At 50.3% G+C, this 16,997-nt stretch overlaps 1 protein-coding gene across 6 annotated transcripts in view; it reads left to right on the top strand.

The window, feature by feature from the left end:
* The window catches only part of USP36 (ubiquitin specific peptidase 36), a 48,683-nt gene that overhangs the window by 30,308 nt on the left and 1,378 nt on the right, over positions 1-16,997 (top strand). For 2 of the 6 annotated variants that reach the window (XM_030208634.1, XM_030208635.1), the window contains exons 13-19: positions 1,705-1,834; positions 2,420-2,971; positions 3,423-3,562; positions 4,628-5,170; positions 13,664-13,836; positions 14,224-14,382; positions 15,743-15,858. In XM_030208634.1, the coding sequence (XP_030064494.1) occupies positions 1,705-1,834; positions 2,420-2,971; positions 3,423-3,562; positions 4,628-5,170; positions 13,664-13,836; positions 14,224-14,382; positions 15,743-15,858 (1,813 nt within the window). The remainder of the gene's footprint in view (positions 1-1,704; positions 1,835-2,419; positions 2,972-3,422; positions 3,563-4,627; positions 5,171-13,663; positions 13,837-14,223; positions 14,383-15,742; positions 15,859-16,997) is intronic. The other 4 variants (XM_030208639.1, XM_030208637.1, XM_030208638.1 and 1 more) reach the window with 4 other exon arrangements.

The raw sequence follows: 16,997 nt of genomic DNA, 5'->3' as shown, positions 1-16,997 counted from the left end.
GCGGCCAAAAAAGCACACAGAATGTTGAGTATAATTAGGAATGGATGGTAAACAAACACAAGGATGTTATAATGCTGTTGTATCACTCCATGGTGCCACCGCACCTCGAATATTGTGTCCAAGTCTGGTCGCCGCATCTCAAAAAAGATATAAAGGAATTGGAGAAGGTGCAGAGAAGGGCGACGAAAATGATAAAAGGGATGGAATGACTTCCTATGAGGAAAGGCTAAGAAGGTTAGGGCTCTTCAGCTTGGAAAAAAGGCGGCTGAGGGTGATATGATAGAAGTCTACAAAATAATGAGCAGAGTAGAGCGGACAGATGTGAAGCGTTTGTTTACACTTTCAAACAATAATAGAACCAGGGGACACAAGGTGAAGCTAGAATATGGTAGATTTAAAACAAATAGGAGAAAGTTTTTTTTTTACTCAGTGTGTAGCTGGACTCTGGAACTCGTTGCCGCAGAATGTGGTGGCAGTGGCTGGCCTTACGGAGTTTAAGGAGGGTTTAAACAGATTCCTGAAGGAAAAGTCCATTAAATATTATTAATTTTTTTTTTTTTTTTTTTGTGGGGGGGGGGGGGGGGGGTTGCCAGGTTCTTGAAGCCTGGATTGGCTGCTGTCGGAGACAGGATGCTGGGCTTGATGGACTCTTGGTCTTTTCCCAGTATGGCGGTGCTTATGTTATATACAAAATCAACAAAAAAAGGAGGTAAAAGACCTCACTTTTTTTCTATATCTTATGTTAAATACAACATGGCTGTTGCGTCTGCATGTAGGATTTAGGAGCTTCAGGCTTTTTGGCGGCGGGGGGTCTCCCTGTGCACAATTCCTTCCTTTCTTCTGAAAGTGGTATCAGCATTTCAACCAATCTGTAGAGCTTCCATCGTTTCACAGAGAGGATAGTGAGGCTCAATTTTCTTCCTTGAAGCTTCTTGATGTCCTCATTAGATGCTGCGTACTTTTGCCGAGTACTACAGGGTGGGCGTTGCGGCGCGCTCGGAAGTCAGTTTGGGGACATTGATCCTCAGGTTGGCAGCACCAGGATCCCACTCACTCTAGGGATTGCTTTTAAACATCCCACAGGTTCTGGAATAGTGGGAAGCTGCATAATGGAAGGAGAAATTAGGTTTTACCAGATGATTTTCTTTCCATTAGTCCTTCCCACTATTCCAGAGGCCCGCCCGAGGTTTCTGAGATGTTTTACTTGGTGCAAAGTAATGGGTTAGAGACCGTGACCTTGCATGGTGCTTCCTGCATATCTCTTGTTCTCTTTGAGTTGCCCAGAGATGAGAGAGGTCCACAAGTGTTTGCGCATCTGGTTGGTGTTAGGTTAGCGAGTTGGTTAAGGTAGTTGTAATTATTCTGAGTTTCTCCTTACTTCTTGTCTATGTAAATACTGAGTTCCTGGACTGGATGCTAAGAGAAATGTCTCGGCTCAGTTTTCAGTTCTCTATCTCCACCTGCTGGATGATGGACACAACTATACCACAGGTTCTGGAATAGTGAGAAGGACTAATGGAAAGAAAATTAGCAAGTAATACCTAATTTCTCCTTCCTCTCCTAGTTTCAAGAAATCCTTCCTCTCCTATTTGTGCCCTACCTCCATGGAATGTAACCTTCCACCTTTCTGTTGTCCTTTTTCATATAAGTGGAGTACAGGTTTGGTAAATCTTTAGACTTTTTTTTTTTGTTCTGGCATTGCAGAATTCCAGATTCCAGGAAAAACTCTGAGATCTCCCTCTTGAAGTCTGGAAGAACTGGCATCGTTTCAGACCATGTGAAGAAAAACCTGATGAATGGTTCCTTTTCCTCACCGCTACCTAGCAAGGTGCGTGTATGTGCTTGCAGTTACACCTAACTCTGCTGCTCCTTTCCCCCCTTTACATCTCAAACAAGGCTGTGTGTAACATGCAAGGCTGTAGTAATGCCTCTTGCAGGTGACATACATTTCCATGAGCAGGGCTATGGTGCTGGTGGGTCTTCATGGTTCATGTGCTCCTGCAGGTGGCACTGGTCACATACTTTTAATGTCTGTTGGTAATAAGTATGCAAAAGCCAGATATTTTGTTTTGCTTGTTACAGTATCTATTCTCTGATTAAATGTACCCTTTCCTCTATGAGAGGTCATTCTTACCTTAAGAAATTAGGATCGAGGAAGGTATTTTCTGGATAGTAAAGGCCTTTTCCAGTAATTAAGAGCCTGTACATATGTTGAGACTCTCTTCTAATCTTTGGCAGAAATTCAGTTTCTAAGGAACCTCCCTCCTCTTGACCACTACACCCTCTGGGAGCGCTGTGTGTGTCCCTTGGACTTACAGGCGTTACTTTGAGCGTCAAAGACTTTGCATAGTCGTGCAAGAGATTAGCACTGTATAACTTGTGCATTCTTCAGGACACTGATCTCTCTCTCTCTCTCTAGCGTGCAGATACCCCACAGATGAAAAAAATCTCAGAAGCAGATGAGGCTGGGGTTCTCCTCTCAAGGGCAGCTCTCCCATCAACTCCCAAACCTCAGAATGGAAGTTCGCTTCTCAAACTGCATGTTGAGACCCCAACTCTTCCCACCAAATCTTTGCATGGTCCGTGTATCCTGGATGAGCCAGGAAAAAGGCCAAAGAAGCCACAACTGAAAACGTTTCAGCAGGAGGGCAAGAAACAGAACTCTTGTGAGATCAAGACCCTCAGCATGTCTGCCTCACCCAAGCTGCCTTCAGAAGCCTCAACCAGAAGCAATGAGAGTATCTCACAGGTGCAAGAGAGAGAGGCAGATGCAGGCAGTCCTGAGCACATGAACAGCAGCGCTTCTGACGGGACACCTGATCCTACCAGGGAGCAAGATTCTGATCCGGACAGCACAGAGGAAGCAAAGATGATGAAATTAAAATCTTCAACGTTGGGAGGTGTGGCATCTGAAAGCACCAGCACTATGTCTCCTCCACCGGCCAAAAAGCTGGCCCTGTCTGCTAAGAAGGTGAGTGTGAATTTATATTGACTGACTAGCTATTTAAATGTTGACTGTTTAGTACCTCTCCGCCACCCCCAAGCTTGGGTGAGCAGATTCTGGGGTTTATTTGTCACTGTAGCAGCACATGGGTCTCTGCATTTCAGCAATGCCTTTGGAGGGAAGGGAATATAAAAAAGGGGCTGAGTTTATTCATTAAATGCAGATAGTTGTAATGTTGAATTTTTTAGCATGCATTGTTTTTTTGCTGTGTTAATTTCCTCCTTTCCTTTTTTTGTTTCTAACCAAAACCCTTGTTCTGATATCCCACCCCCAACCATACTCCCCTACCCCTTGGCTTGCTGTCTTTTGTTTCTGACTCTTTTCATCTCCCCTCTCCTTGGCCTCTTGTTTTATTTTCTCTTTGGTCATGGAAACCCCCCTTTTAGACCACCAAGCTTTATTATGTCAATAACTGCAGGGCAGCATCCCGCGTCGGCAGAGCGGGACTGACGCTTATTCCCTTCCTCGCTTCTCATTCGTCAGCCACACCCATCCCATGAAAATCCCTGGCACCGCACTCCCTGGCTCCAGTGGGCTGTGGCCTCTTGATAAACACAGGTGAGAGCTAAATACTGCTGAGAGGAAAGTGGATGATTTCTGTGGGTTGTTCAGGGGACACTGGTGTAAGAGGAGGGAGGTGGGGAGGAAAAGGGGGAGGGACCCGGGACACCCGAGTATAACACCCCTGAGGCAAAATTGAAATTCTAACAAGCCTCCAAAGAATTCCTGTGGCACAGAATAAAGTACAGAATAAAGTACCAACTAGACAAAAAATTCAGACAAGTCAGAAAATAGAGACTAATGGGCTCGCTTCCTACCTGCTGAGAGACTGAGAAAATACTGGGGCTAGGGTCACGTGACCAGGGCTCCTATAGTTTTTTTTTCTCAGTTTCCAACCTGCTGGAAGGCGAGCACAACCCATCAGTCCAATCCTGGGCCGGTCCGGAGGGATGCTAAGGAAAGGGCAGATTAGGGGACAGGGAACTGGAGAGGGCTGTAGCTAGGGGGTGAAGGAGAGTTTGAGGTGGGATAGAGGAGAGCAGGTTTGCTAGGGGAAGGTACAGGATGAGGTCGGAAGGGGAACCTGTGGAGAAGGGTATAAGTAAACGAGAGTGAGACTTCACTAGATTATTTAAAGCTCAGTACTTTTTATGCGTCTTCTCTCTAAATGTAACTAGGAATCAGGCCTGCTGTGTCCTCTAGCCCTCTTCTTTCCCTATAAAGCTGTTTCTCCATTTTCTCAAATAAAAACAATTTTGTAATTAGAGCAGGCTTTTCCTTTGTGTGAAGAGTTCCCAAGTGACTAGAGGAGCACAGTGTGAGATGAGAAGGAAAGCTGCTGTTCGCTTCCTGACATGAGGGTCTCTGAGGAAAGGGAAGGCCTTGATTCTTACCTGTAGCTGGGGAATGTACCAAATGCCTTTCTGGTCAGGCTAAAGGTCCATGAAACCCCGCATTGGTTAAACATCCTGGGTGTGCAAGACAGCACTTTCTGAGTTTCCTCCTTCAGTAGATTTGACCTTTGATGTACAGGGACTTCTAGGACACCTTGTCACATGACTTCTGACCCTGCTATGCACAGAGTTCAGGAAGTGATGTTAAACTGTTTGTCATTCTCCTCAGGGCCACTTCACCTTCTTCAAAATCAAGTCCTCAACCTTTTCTTCTCATCTCCACCTCCAGTAAAATATTCAAGGACCCCTCAAATCTCAGATCCCCGAGCAAGGGCAAATGGCAGGAATCAGAGACTACACTCCTTAACAGACTGTCTCCCGTGATTAACCGTGATTCCTTGCTTCCATCACCTCAACTATTTCAGGAAGGCAGCCTGGGTGGGACTGAAGCTTCAAACACTTCTAAACAGAAAAGGATCAAGGGCCAGTTGAGAGAGGAAGTCCCAGCACACTCCGACACAAATGGTGCTGAGACTGCAGGGGACTTGGGTCACAAAAGAAAGAAAATGAGGTGGAAGAATACCTTGGGAGAGGAATGCATGAGGTCTCCTGAAGAGGCAGGAAAAGGCAACCTATGTGGTCCCAGGTGTATCAGTGAAGAAGGCAACCAGGGAATGTTGGCCTCCACTGATGGAGCAGAATCCGTGATTAAGCTGAAGAAGAAGAAGAGAGTGGATATTAATTGTGTGTCTGAAGCAGATCCCATGGAAAGGTATGTGGGGCAGAGGAGGGAGGATGGCAGGGCTCTCTGATGCCCCGATAATCAGGAGCAAATGTAGGCGCTAGAGGGTATTACCGTTGTACTAGTGTGCGCGTTTGCTCCTGTCCCATTGTCAGAGCTGGTGAGAGCATGAAAAAATGAGCTTGCTGGCTCTGACTGCAAGTAGCATGCAAATGCATGATAAACAGGGCATTAACTATTCCTGCCCAGTGCTCAACGGGCAGCACGCCAAACAAGGATGCTGCTGCCACGGCAAACCCTACACCAGCTCGGAGCTGGTGTTAGGGTTTGCAGAGCTTTGGGGATGAATGAAAAGCCTCATCCAGCATGCTTGCAGGCCCCCTCCCAGTGGTCTTAACACCCCCCCCCCCGCCCCCGGTACCCTGAAGATGGAGGTGGGAACAGCAGAAATCACGCTGCCCAGTGCATCCTGGGATTCACTGGGCAGGGCTTCCATACCACATAAGGGAGAAACTCTAGCCCAGGATATGGTTTGTTTGGGTTTTTTTTTGACAGTCCGGACCTCGAACAACTTCTGTGGGAGGATTGTGCCTTGGGTGCATGCCCAGGCACAGTCCTCTCGCAGAAGTACCCCCATGATTGAAACTAATAGCACGTGTGAACTTGCATGCTGTTAGCTTCAATCATAGTGGCTTTATTTTTCTCCGAGGACAAGCAGGCTGCTTGTTCTCACGACTGGGTGACGTCCGCGGCAGCCCCCACCAACCGGAAGAAGCTTCGCGGGACGGTCGGCACGCAGGACACGCCCACCGCGCATGCGCGGGCCGTCTTCCCGCCCGTGCGCGACCGCTCCCGCCAGTTACTTTTTTTCCGCGACTGGAGAGAGTTGTGCAATTGCCTCTCTCTCTGTTCAGCCGCCGGATTTTTCGACCGTGTTTACGCGGATCGTCGCTTTTGGACCCCGTTCGGTTTCCTCTTTCTTTTCTGTTAAAAAAAAAAAAAAAAAAAAAAGGGATTTCGCGCGTGTGGAGCACGCGCTCCCCTTTTCCCTCGCTTCTAGCGGGGACGCCACGTTGCGGCCTAGTGGCCGCTCGGTCGGTTTGTTTTTTTCGTGGTGTGATTTTAGCCACCATTGCCGACTTTGACTTCGCCGACGCGATTTTTCCGTCGATGTCCTCGAAGGTCCCGAGTGGATTTAAAAAGTGTGGTCGCTGCGGCCGGCCGATCTCGCAGACCGACACCCACGCTTGGTGCCTCCAGTGCCTCGGGCCGGAGCACAATCTCAAGTCGTGTGCTTTGTGTCTCGGTCTCCGGAAACGGACTCAGGTTGCGAGGCAAGTTCTACGGGACCGTCTTTTTGGAACTTGCGCTGGCCCCTCGACGTCGACCTCGCCGGCATCGGTATCGAAGGCCGGTTCTTCGGTACCGGTATCGATGCCCGAGACATCGGCACCGATGGCAGCGACCCCAGGAGAACAGGTCCCGTCGGCCCGCCGGTCCGCCGGTGAGAGTGGGGTTGAGAGGCCGCGTGGGCAGTCGGCCCCGGCCACTCCCTCAGCTCGTGAGCCACGGGACCGAACCCTGTCGGACCCGGTACCCTCGAGACCGAGGGGGATCGACCTCCTCCTCCTCCATGCCCTCCGGCGCCGGTGACGTGCACCGGAAAAAGGACAAAAAGCGCCGTCACCGGGAGCCCTCGGTGCACCCTGAAGAGGAGTCGACGCCGAAGCGTCATCGCAGAGAGGAGAGATCTCCGTCGGTGGTGGAGGTACCGACGCGTCGGGGTTCCGGCACCTCGGTGCCGTCTCCTGCCCCCAGCAGCTTCTGGCACCGACACCCTTACCGGCCCCACCGCCTTTCCCGGCAGCGGGCCCTGGACGAGTGCCTCAGAGCCATCCTTCCGGGGATCCTGGAAGGGCTGATGCGCCAGGCTGTGCCGGCGTCGGGGTGCTTGCGCCCCGACGCCGATGACTGTGGCGCCGGCGAGCTCTAGCCCGGCGCCGGGGCTGTCGACACCGCCGCCGCTTGCGGTGCCGGTCTCGACCGCCACGCAGGTGGAGTCCCCGTCGACGTCGATGGAGGGAGCTCCGTCCCCGCCGGCGCGGGAGTCCACCGCTCGACGACACCGAGACCTCGGTGCCTCGCCGTCGAGCCGGGCCCGGTACCGGACTCAGCTACACGAGCTTATGTCCGACACCGAGGATGAGGACTCATGGGGGGAAGAGGAGGACCCGAGATATTTCTCCTCAGAGGAGTCTACGGGCCTTCCCTCGGACCCCACGCCGTCACCGGAGAGGAAACTCTCCCCTCCTGAGAGTCTCTCCTTTGCCTCCTTTGTGCGGGATATGTCTATCAGCATTCCCTTCCCCGTGGTCTCTGTGGAAGAGCCGAGGGCCGAGATGCTCGAGGTCCTCGACTATCCATCACCACCTAGAGAGTCCTCCACGGTACCGCTGCACAATGTCCTGAAGGAGACGCTGCTTCGGAACTGGGTGCGACCATTAACTAACCCCACCATTCCCAAGAAAGCAGAGTCCCAGTACAGGATCCACTCTGACCCAGAGCTCATGCGGCCCCAGTTGCCCCATGACTCAGCGGTCGTGGATTCTGCTCTCAAGAGGGCACGGAGTTCGAGGGATACCGCCTCGGCGCCCCCGGGGCGGGAGTCTCGCACTCTGGACTCGTTTGGGAGGAAGGCCTACCAATCCTCCATGCTCGTGACCCGCATCCAATCCTACCTGCTCTATATGAGCATCCACATGCGGACCAATGTGCAACAGCTGGCGGACCTGGTCGATAAGCTCCCGCCGGAGCAGTCCAGGCCATATCAGGAGGTGGTCAGGCAGCTGAAGGCGTGCAGAAAGTTCCTGTCCAGGGGGATTTTTGACACCTGTGACGTGGCATCTCGTGCTGCGGCCCAAGGTATAGTGATGCGCAGGCTCTCATGGCTGCGTGCCTCTGACCTGGACAACCGCACCCAGCAGAGACTGGCTGACGTCCCTTGCCGGGGGGATAACATTTTTGGTGAGAAGGTCGAGCAGATGGTTGACTAACTGCATCAGCGGGAAACCGCTCTCGACAAGCTCTCCCACCGGGCGCCTTCAGCACCCGCCCCCACGGGCGGGCGTTTTTCCCGGGCCCGGCAGGCTGCACCCTATTCTTTTGCAAAGCGTAGGTACAACCAGCCGGCCCGAAGGCCTCGTCAGGCACAGGGACAGCCCCAGCGCGCTCGTTCCCGTCAACAGCGTGCGCCTAAGCAGCCCCCTGCGCCTCCACAGCAAAAGCCGGGGACGGGCTTTTGACTGGATCCACGGGAACATAGCCGCCCTACAAGTGTCCGTACCGGACGACCTGCCGGTCGGAGGGAGGTTAAAATTCTTCACCAAAGGTGGCCTCTCTTAACCTCCGACCAGTGGGTTCTCCAAATAGTGCGGTGCGGATACGCCCTGAATTTGGCCTCCCTGCCTCCAAATTGTCCTCCGGGAGCTCAGTCTTTCAGCTCCCATCACAAGCAGGTACTTGCAGAGGAACTCTCCGCCCTTCTCAGCGCCAATGCGGTCGAGCCCGTACCACCCGGGCAGGAAGGGCAGGGATTCTATTCCAGGTACTTCCTTGTGGAAAAGAAAACAGGGGGGATGCGTCCCATCCTAGACCTGAGAGGCCTGAACAAATTCCTGGTCAAAGAAAAGTTCAGGATGCTTTCCTTGGGCACCCTTCTGCCAATGATTCAGAAAAACGATTGGCTATGTTCCCTGGATTTAAAGGACGCATACACTCACATCCCGATACTGCCAGCTCACAGACAGTATCTCAGATTCCGCCTGGGCGCACGGCACTTTCAGTATTGTGTGCTGCCCTTTGGGCTCGCCTCTGCCCCACGAGTGTTTACAAAGTGCCTCGTGGTGGTAGCGGCCTACCTGCGCAAGCTGGGAGTGCACGTGTTCCCATATCTCGACGATTGGCTGGTCAAGAGCACCTCGGAGGCAGGAGCCCTCCGGTCCATGCAGTGCACTATTCAACTTCTGGAGCTGCTGGGGTTTGTGATAAATTACCCAAAGTCCCATCTCCAGCCAACTCAGTCTCTGGAATTCATAGGAGCTCTGCTGAATACCCAGACAGCTCAGGCCTACCTTCCCGAAGCGAGGGCCACCAATCTCCTGGCCCTGGCTTCGCAGACCAGAGCGTCTCAGCAGATCGCAGCTCGGCAGATGTTGAGACTTCTGGGTCATATGGCCTCCACAGTCCATGTGACTCCCATGGCTCGTCTTCACATGAGATCTGCTCAATGGACCCTAGCTTCCCAGTGGCTCCAAGCCACCGGGAATCTAGAAGATGTCATCCGCCTCTCCACCAGTTGCCGCACTTCACTGCTCTGGTGGACCATCCGGACCAATTTGACACTGGGACGTCCATTTCAAATTCCACAGCCCACGAAAGTGTTGACGACGGATGCATCTCGCCTGGGGTGGGGAGCTCATGTCGATGGGCTTCACACCCAGGGTCTGTGGTCCCTCCAGGAAAAGGATCTGCAGATCAACCTCCTGGAGCTCCGAGCGATCTGGAACGCACTGAAGGCTTTCAGAGATCGGCTGTCCTGCCAAATTATCCAAATTCGGACAGACAATCAGGTTGCAATGTATTATGTCAACAAGCAGGGGGGCACCGGATCTCGCCCCCTGTGTCAGGAAGCCGTCGGGATGTGGCGCTGGGCATGCCGGCACAGCATGCTTCTCCAAGCCACGTACCTGGCAGGCGTAAACAACAGTCTGGCCGACAGACTGAGCAGAGTCATGCAACCGCACGAGTGGTCGCTCCATTCCAGAGTGGTACGCAAGATCTTCCGAGAGTGGGGCACCCCCTCGGTGGATCTTTTCGCCTCTCAGACCAACCACAAGCTGCCTCTGTTCTGTTCCAGACTTCAGACACACGGCAGGCTAGCGTCAGATGCCTTTCTCCTTCATTGGGGGACCGGCCTCCTGTATGCGTATCCTCCCATACCTTTGGTGGGGAAGACCTTACTGAAGCTCAAGCAAGACCGAGGCACCATGATTCTGATAGCGCCCTTTTGGCCCCGTCAGATCTGGTTCCCTCTTCTTCTGGAGTTGTCCTCCGAAGAACCGTGGAGATTGGAGTGTTTTCCGACTCTCATTTCGCAGAACGACGGAGCGTTGCTGCATCCCAACCTTCAATCCCTGGCTCTCACGGCCTGGATGTTGAGGGCGTAGACTTCGCTGCGTTGGGTCTGTCTGAGGGTGTCTCCCGGGTCTTGCTTGCCTCTAGGAAGGATTCCACTAAAAAGAGTTACTTTTTCAAGTGGAGGAGGTTTGTCGTCTGGTGTGAGAGCAAGGCCCTAGAACCTCGTTCTTGCCCTGCACAGAACCTGCTTGAATACCTTCTGCACTTATCGGAGTCTGGCCTCAAGACCAACTCAGTAAGGAATCACCTTAGTGCGATTAGTGCTTACCATTATCGTGTGGAAGGTAAAGCCATCTCTGGAGAGCCTTTAGTCGTTCGATTCATGAGAGGCTTGCTTTTGTCAAAGCCCCCTATCAAGCCTCCTACTGTGTCATGGGATCTCAACGTCGTCCTCACCCAGCTGATGAAACCTCCTTTTGAGCCACTGAATACCTGCCATCTGAAGTACTTGACCTGGAAGGTCATTTTCTTGGTGGCAGTTACTTCAGCTCGTAGGGTCAGTGAGCTTCAAGCCCTAGTAGCTCATGCTCCATATACCAAATTTCATCACAACAGAGTAGTGCTCCGCACCCACCCAAAGTTCCTGCCGAAGGTGGTGTCGGAGTTCCATCTTAACCAGTCAATTGTCTTGCCAACATTCTTCCCCAGGCCGCATACCCGCCCTGCTGAACGTCAGTTGCACACATTGGACTGCAAGAGAGCATTGGCCTTCTACTTGGAGCGGACACAGCCCAACAGACAGTCCGCCCAATTGTTTATTTCTTTCGACCCTAACAGGCTAGGGGTCGCTGTCGGGAAACGCACCATCTCCAATTGGCTAGCAGATTGCATTTCCTTCACTTACGCCCAGGCTGGGCTGACTCTTGAGGGTCATGTCACGGCTCATAGTGTCAGAGCCATGGCAGCGTCGGTGGCCCACTTGAAGTCAGCCACTATTGAAGAGATCTGCAAGGCTGCGACGTGGTCATCTGTCCACACATTCACATCTCATTACTGCCTCCAGCAGGATACCCGACGCGACAGTCGGTTCGGGCAGTCGGTGCTGCAGAATCTGTTTGGGGTGTAAATCCAACTCCACCCTCCAGGACCCGAATTTATTCTGGTCAGGCTGCACTCTCAGTTAGTTGTTCTTCGTAGGTCAATTTTTGTTGTACCCTCGCCGTTGCGAGGTTCAATTGACCTGGGTTATTGTTTTGAGTGAGCCTGAGAGCTAGGGATACCCCAGTCGTGAGAACAAGCAGCCTGCTTGTCCTCGGAGAAAGGGTATGATACATACCTGTAGCAGTTGTTCTCCGAGGACAGCAGGCTGATTGTTCTCACCTACCCTCCCTCCTCCCCTTTGGAGTTGTGTGTTTCATCTTTTGCTAGTCATTCAACTGGCGGGAGCGGTCGCGCACGGGCGGGAAGACGGCCGCGCATGCGCGGTGGGCGTGTCCTGCGTGCCGACCGTCCCGCGAAGCTTCTTCCGGTTGGTGGGGGCTGCCGCGGACGTCACCCAGTCGTGAGAACAAGCAGCCTGCTGTCCTCGGAGAACAACTGCTACAGGTATGTATCATACCCCCTCTCCATGCTGTTCCAGCGCTAATTTTACAGCGCTGTTTAGAACGGTGCTTGGAAATTGATCATCGTGGCCTGAGTATCCTCTCTCCTTTTCCTGTTAAGCACAAATTGCCATGTGCAGATAAAACAGATTGCCCACATTTTGTGCTCGAGCTGTGCATGGGATGATCTATTGGAATCTATCATGTAACACCTGAGTGCTACCTCTAGCATCCAGCTGGATTCAACCCTGTGGCAACCTGCACCTGCGCCTATATTGACATACCCTCCACCCACCACTGGGTCCCGCTTGCTTATGAGCGAGTCTCCCACCTGCAAGTTACTCCCCGGTTTCTAGAAAAACACATACCCAGAACACAAACTGCCAGAATTCTTACTCAGTCCAGGACAACAGAGCTAACAAACTAATAGGTTTATTTTCACAAAAAAAAAAACAGAACAGTAAACGGTAAAAGTGGAGGAGTGGCCCAGTGGTTAGGGTGGTGGACTTTGGTCCTGGGGAACTGAGGAACTGAGTTCGATTCCCACTTCAGGCACAGGCAGCTCCTTGTGACTCTGGGCAAGTCACTTAACCCTCCATTGCCCCATGTAAGCCGCATTGAGCCTGCCATGAGTGGGAAAGCGCGGGGTACAAATGTAACAAAAAAAAAAAACAGGAACAGGTAAAATAAGGATTCAATATTAAATCTAACTGTGAACTTTTTACTAGGTAAGAATACCTGGGGAGGTCAGGAAAAGAAACTGCTCACAGGAATTTGAACAGCATCTCAGTGCAGAGGTCTATTCCTCCACACTCACAACTCAGACTAAGGAGTTCTAGTACGTTCTGGGCTAGGTGTTTGGCTTCAGGGCACAGAACATATCCTACCCGGGAAAATATTTGTAGTAGGCCAGTGGCAACTTTCTCTGCTTTCACTGAGGACAAGGCTACTGCTTCGGGATGCCGGGTAGCAAAGTCCACCACTGTTCCCAACTATCCTCTAAAATGTCTCACTGATAATGGATGAAGGTTTTAGGGATGCTCGGGGATGATCTTGGGGCTTACCCTCTCTCTGGCATGCATCACAGGTTCGACAAAAGTTTGGCTACTGCTCGAGATACTCCCAGCCAGTAGAAGTTCTGTGTCAGTCTGGTGCGTACCACTGCCTGATGTCCTGCCAGTGGAATATTATGTGCAATGTGCAGGAGGAGTTCTCTGTATATTTTGGACACTATAAGCTGTCTGCCTGTTGTCCAGGGCCTGTTAGGATCAATGGGATCAGTCTGTGTAGCAAGCCCCGCCTTTCCATAGGATGCGATCTTTATGGGTCTCATCGTTTGGCTGAGCAGCCCTTTGCTGCAAGTAATGGTCTAGGGATTGTTTGTTTACTGCGCTATCAGACTTTCTAGATGGTTTACAGTTTCCATGTACACATGGAGCAATGCCCATTGCTTTTGCCCATGGTGGTCCTGGAAGAGGGGAGGGTACTCAATTCAGGCTGGCATTTTAATCATGATTATGGTTTTCATTTTAACCATGATCGTTAGTAGTGATCAGTCAACAGCACTAGTTTTAACACAATTGTCTTGTAGTGTCATCTTAAACTAGAAACCTGAAACTAGTCCATGGTTTTGTACAATCTCCTTGCTTTTTGATCTTTTTCTAAAGAAGCTGCTGTTATTTCTTCTGTAACAGAGAAAGAGAGAGAAATAACCACAGAGGCTCTCGTTTTTACTCCTGTAAGGATTATTGTGTTGATTCTAATAGCTTTTCCATTACTGTTGTAGCTGCTCAGCAAAAGAGGAGCCATTGAAAGAGATGAGAACAGCTTGTACCCCTGAACACAGGAGGAAGAAAAAGCAGCAGGAGGTCAAAGAGCCAGAAGCCAGAGAGAAAGCACAGAGAAAACGCAAGCGGAAGGAAAATGCTGATAGGAGGCCTTCATGGGATGCAAGAGCAGGTACTGTTAGGGCCCCTTCCCACCTCCCTTCCTTCCACACCCGATCAGGGGGGAGAGCACACAGCTTAGCACGCTCCCTGTACTGTGGATCTTGGGGAGGTCAGATTGTGAAGCTCTGATATATACCCTTCCTGTGCAGCAGATTTTCAGAAGAACGCAAATAAGATTTTCTGAGAACTTGAGACTGCCTCCCTTCGTAGATCTCTTATGGGTAACAGTCTGGAGCCTGCATGATCTAAGGTTTATTCTCTGTCGCTCATTTTCCTGGAAGAGTGATTACCACATTCCCTTTTAGAGAGGCTTTAATGACGTTTTAGTCCTGAGTTTAGAACACTATTAACAGAGATCAGTAATGCATCTTTCATCTTTACCAATCCCTGCCTTCAGCTACAGTCTTTGTGTGGGACAGCCAAGTGCAAGATGGCTACAAGTGCACTGAAAATCCAAAGCCTTCGACGCCTGGTCTGGCCTGGGATGGTAAGAAGGAATCGAACGTGGTGCAGGAACTGCTGAAACACTCCATGGACAGAGCATATGGCAGGGAAGGTAAGCGAGTTCTGCTCTTTGTATACCAGAGTTTGAATCAGTGCAGAGATTGCACAGACCAACGCTCCGCTCCCTCTGTTTGTCATTTCTGATCATTCTCTTTTGCTCATTTTTGATTATATATCTTTCCTATTCTTACCTGGGGTTCCTTTCCTTTTCAAATGTATTTTTAGCCTTTACACAGCTCTGCTGTGCCCTGGCAGCTAGAGAGGTTTTAGCAAATTCCAATAAACAACGCATTTCTCTGATTCGGATCCGCAGGTCACCATTCGTTTACAACTTGCTCTTGTTTTCTATGTGTTAGTCATCCCGTTTATGGTGAAATATTTTTATTAACAAACACCTAGAAAATGAACAACAAAGATCACATCAGAGTATTTCAGTGTAATTAAGAAACGGCAGTGTTTCCAGTTGAAGTCTCTATCACCCCCTCCCCCCACACACACTTCACTCCCTCCCTCCAGTAGACTATAAGCTGATTATAAAGGGAGGAAATCTACAAAGCCTTCATATATTCACCACGTGCTACAGGTGTCGAGGATTTCCAAAAAGGCTCCCAAATGTAATCATCCCATATATTTAACCCCTTGGAATCCCTTCCTAGTACACTGATCCATGTAGCATATTATGTAGCACCCTGTATCCAGCAGGGAAGAAATCGTTCATTGACAGCCAATGAAGAGAGAGGACTACTTCATATATCCCTTCTGATGAGAATGAGGATAACAATCACTCACAGTGTCAAACTGAGCAGAAATCAGGCGGATACAGAGAAGCAGCTGAACCAGTCATGAGGGAGACACTGATGGCATTACCCGAGACAGAACTCTGCCTCCTAGAAGTGATATTGGAGACGAGCAGAAAGCTTGTGTAGCTCTGCAGCGGTGAGGCAGGCTTGTGCCTCCTTGGCTGACTGGGAGCAAAAGCATGCAGGAGACGGGAAATAGGTCACAGATTAAACCTAGTTACTGCACTGAATGCCAGAGAAGTACAGCAGTAAGGCTTTTAAAGGTTCATAACAAAGAAATGAAGTTAAGAATTGTAGTGTAGCTGCTGCAGGGAGCACTTATTCTTGTATATAGAGGGTCCCAGTAAAAAAAATCTTAAAACCAGGAGTGATCCTGTACAGTGCTACGTCTCGCACCTTCTCTACCCCTGGACTAGGAGGAGCTACTGCAGGGCAGAGCTGTGTGTAATGGAGAAGTAGCAACTGAAGGTATGTGTAGGTCTTTCTGTGGGGAGGGCGAGGGTGGAGAAGAGGACCCGTCACTGACTTTGTAGATCTGAATGAGTTGGCTATTTCTGGCAGCACCACAGTTGGATTGTCTTGTCTGCTTTTTTTTTTTCATCTGTTCTGCAGTCCTGACCTGGGATGGTGACATGTCTGCAGTTAGCCAGGATGCGATTCAAGATAGCGAAGGTGCTCAATACAAAATGGTGACAGATGAGTGGGATGAAGAGTTTGACAGTGGGAAGGTGAGTATGGAGCTGCAGGATTATACATCTGAAACCTAGAGACAGTGTGATGTCTGCACACAGAAACTAGTGTTTTGTGGAAATCCTTCTTGTAAGGCTGAGTGCTTGCCTGGCGATTGTGGAGGGCAATTTAATCGTTTGCCTGGAGCTTGAGGTTTTTTAGTGATAGAGACTGAAAGAATACGTCACTACATGAGACACCGTCATATGGAGCCCGGGGAACTGTGAGACAGTACTGTCCTCCGTTTCAAGATAACTGTTGGCATGCTTGCTCACTATTGTCATTTTTTTGACACAATATTTGTTATAGATTTTTGCAGAACTACTACTACTTATCATTTCTATAGCACTACAAGGCATAGAACAATTTCTTATTTTACTTGCATTTGTGTGTGTGTGTGGAGGGGGGTTGTTTTGGATGTGTGTGGAATTTTGGATTCAGTTGTTTTTAGACTGATTAAGGGGACTCCCATCATGGTAGAGGGTTCTTTATAGTTTGTCTATGGTCCCCTACCAGGAGACTTTGAGGTAGCCTTGTTTAAAGATTTAGATTCATAACCCCTTTTATGCTGGGATTATGTGGTGTAAGTTTGTCGTAAGGGTTTGAATCCCATTGTTTTGACCAGTGTTGCCAGGTGGGTGGTTTTACCGCCCAATTGGGCGGTTTTCCGTGACCCACCGCAGGAAATTTTTGCCCGCGGCGGGTTGCGGTTTTTTGGGCTTCTTTTGAGTGGTTTTTAAAGCGGTTTTTCCGGCCGCGGGGGTTAGTGACGTTTTGGGCGGGGCCGATGACGCGGGGGTGGGGGTGTCAGGGGCGGGGTTTGACTTTGAGTGGGTTTTGGGCTGGATTGGGTGGGAATAAATTTTTCCACCTGGTAACCCTGGTTTTGACTGGTGTTCCAGAACATAAGAGTTGCCATATTGGGTCAGACTTAAAGGTTCATGTAGCCAGTGTCCTGTTTCTAAAGTGGCCAGTCCAGGTCACAAAGGGCAAAAAGTGGCTTCACCAGGTCTAACTTAATAATACTTTGTGGACTTTTCCAGGAATTTGTCCAACGTTCTTTATTTTTTTCAAGCCCAGCTACACTAATGCTTTTACCTTTTGATGAGTTCCAGAGCTTAACTTTGTGTTGACTGAA

This window comes from Microcaecilia unicolor, chromosome 6 (genome assembly GCF_901765095.1).
Source record: "Microcaecilia unicolor chromosome 6, aMicUni1.1, whole genome shotgun sequence".
Taxonomy (NCBI): Eukaryota; Metazoa; Chordata; class Amphibia; order Gymnophiona; family Siphonopidae; genus Microcaecilia; species Microcaecilia unicolor.
The sequence above is the reverse complement of the archived record's forward strand: the minus strand, read 5'-3'. Positions and strand labels throughout refer to the sequence as shown.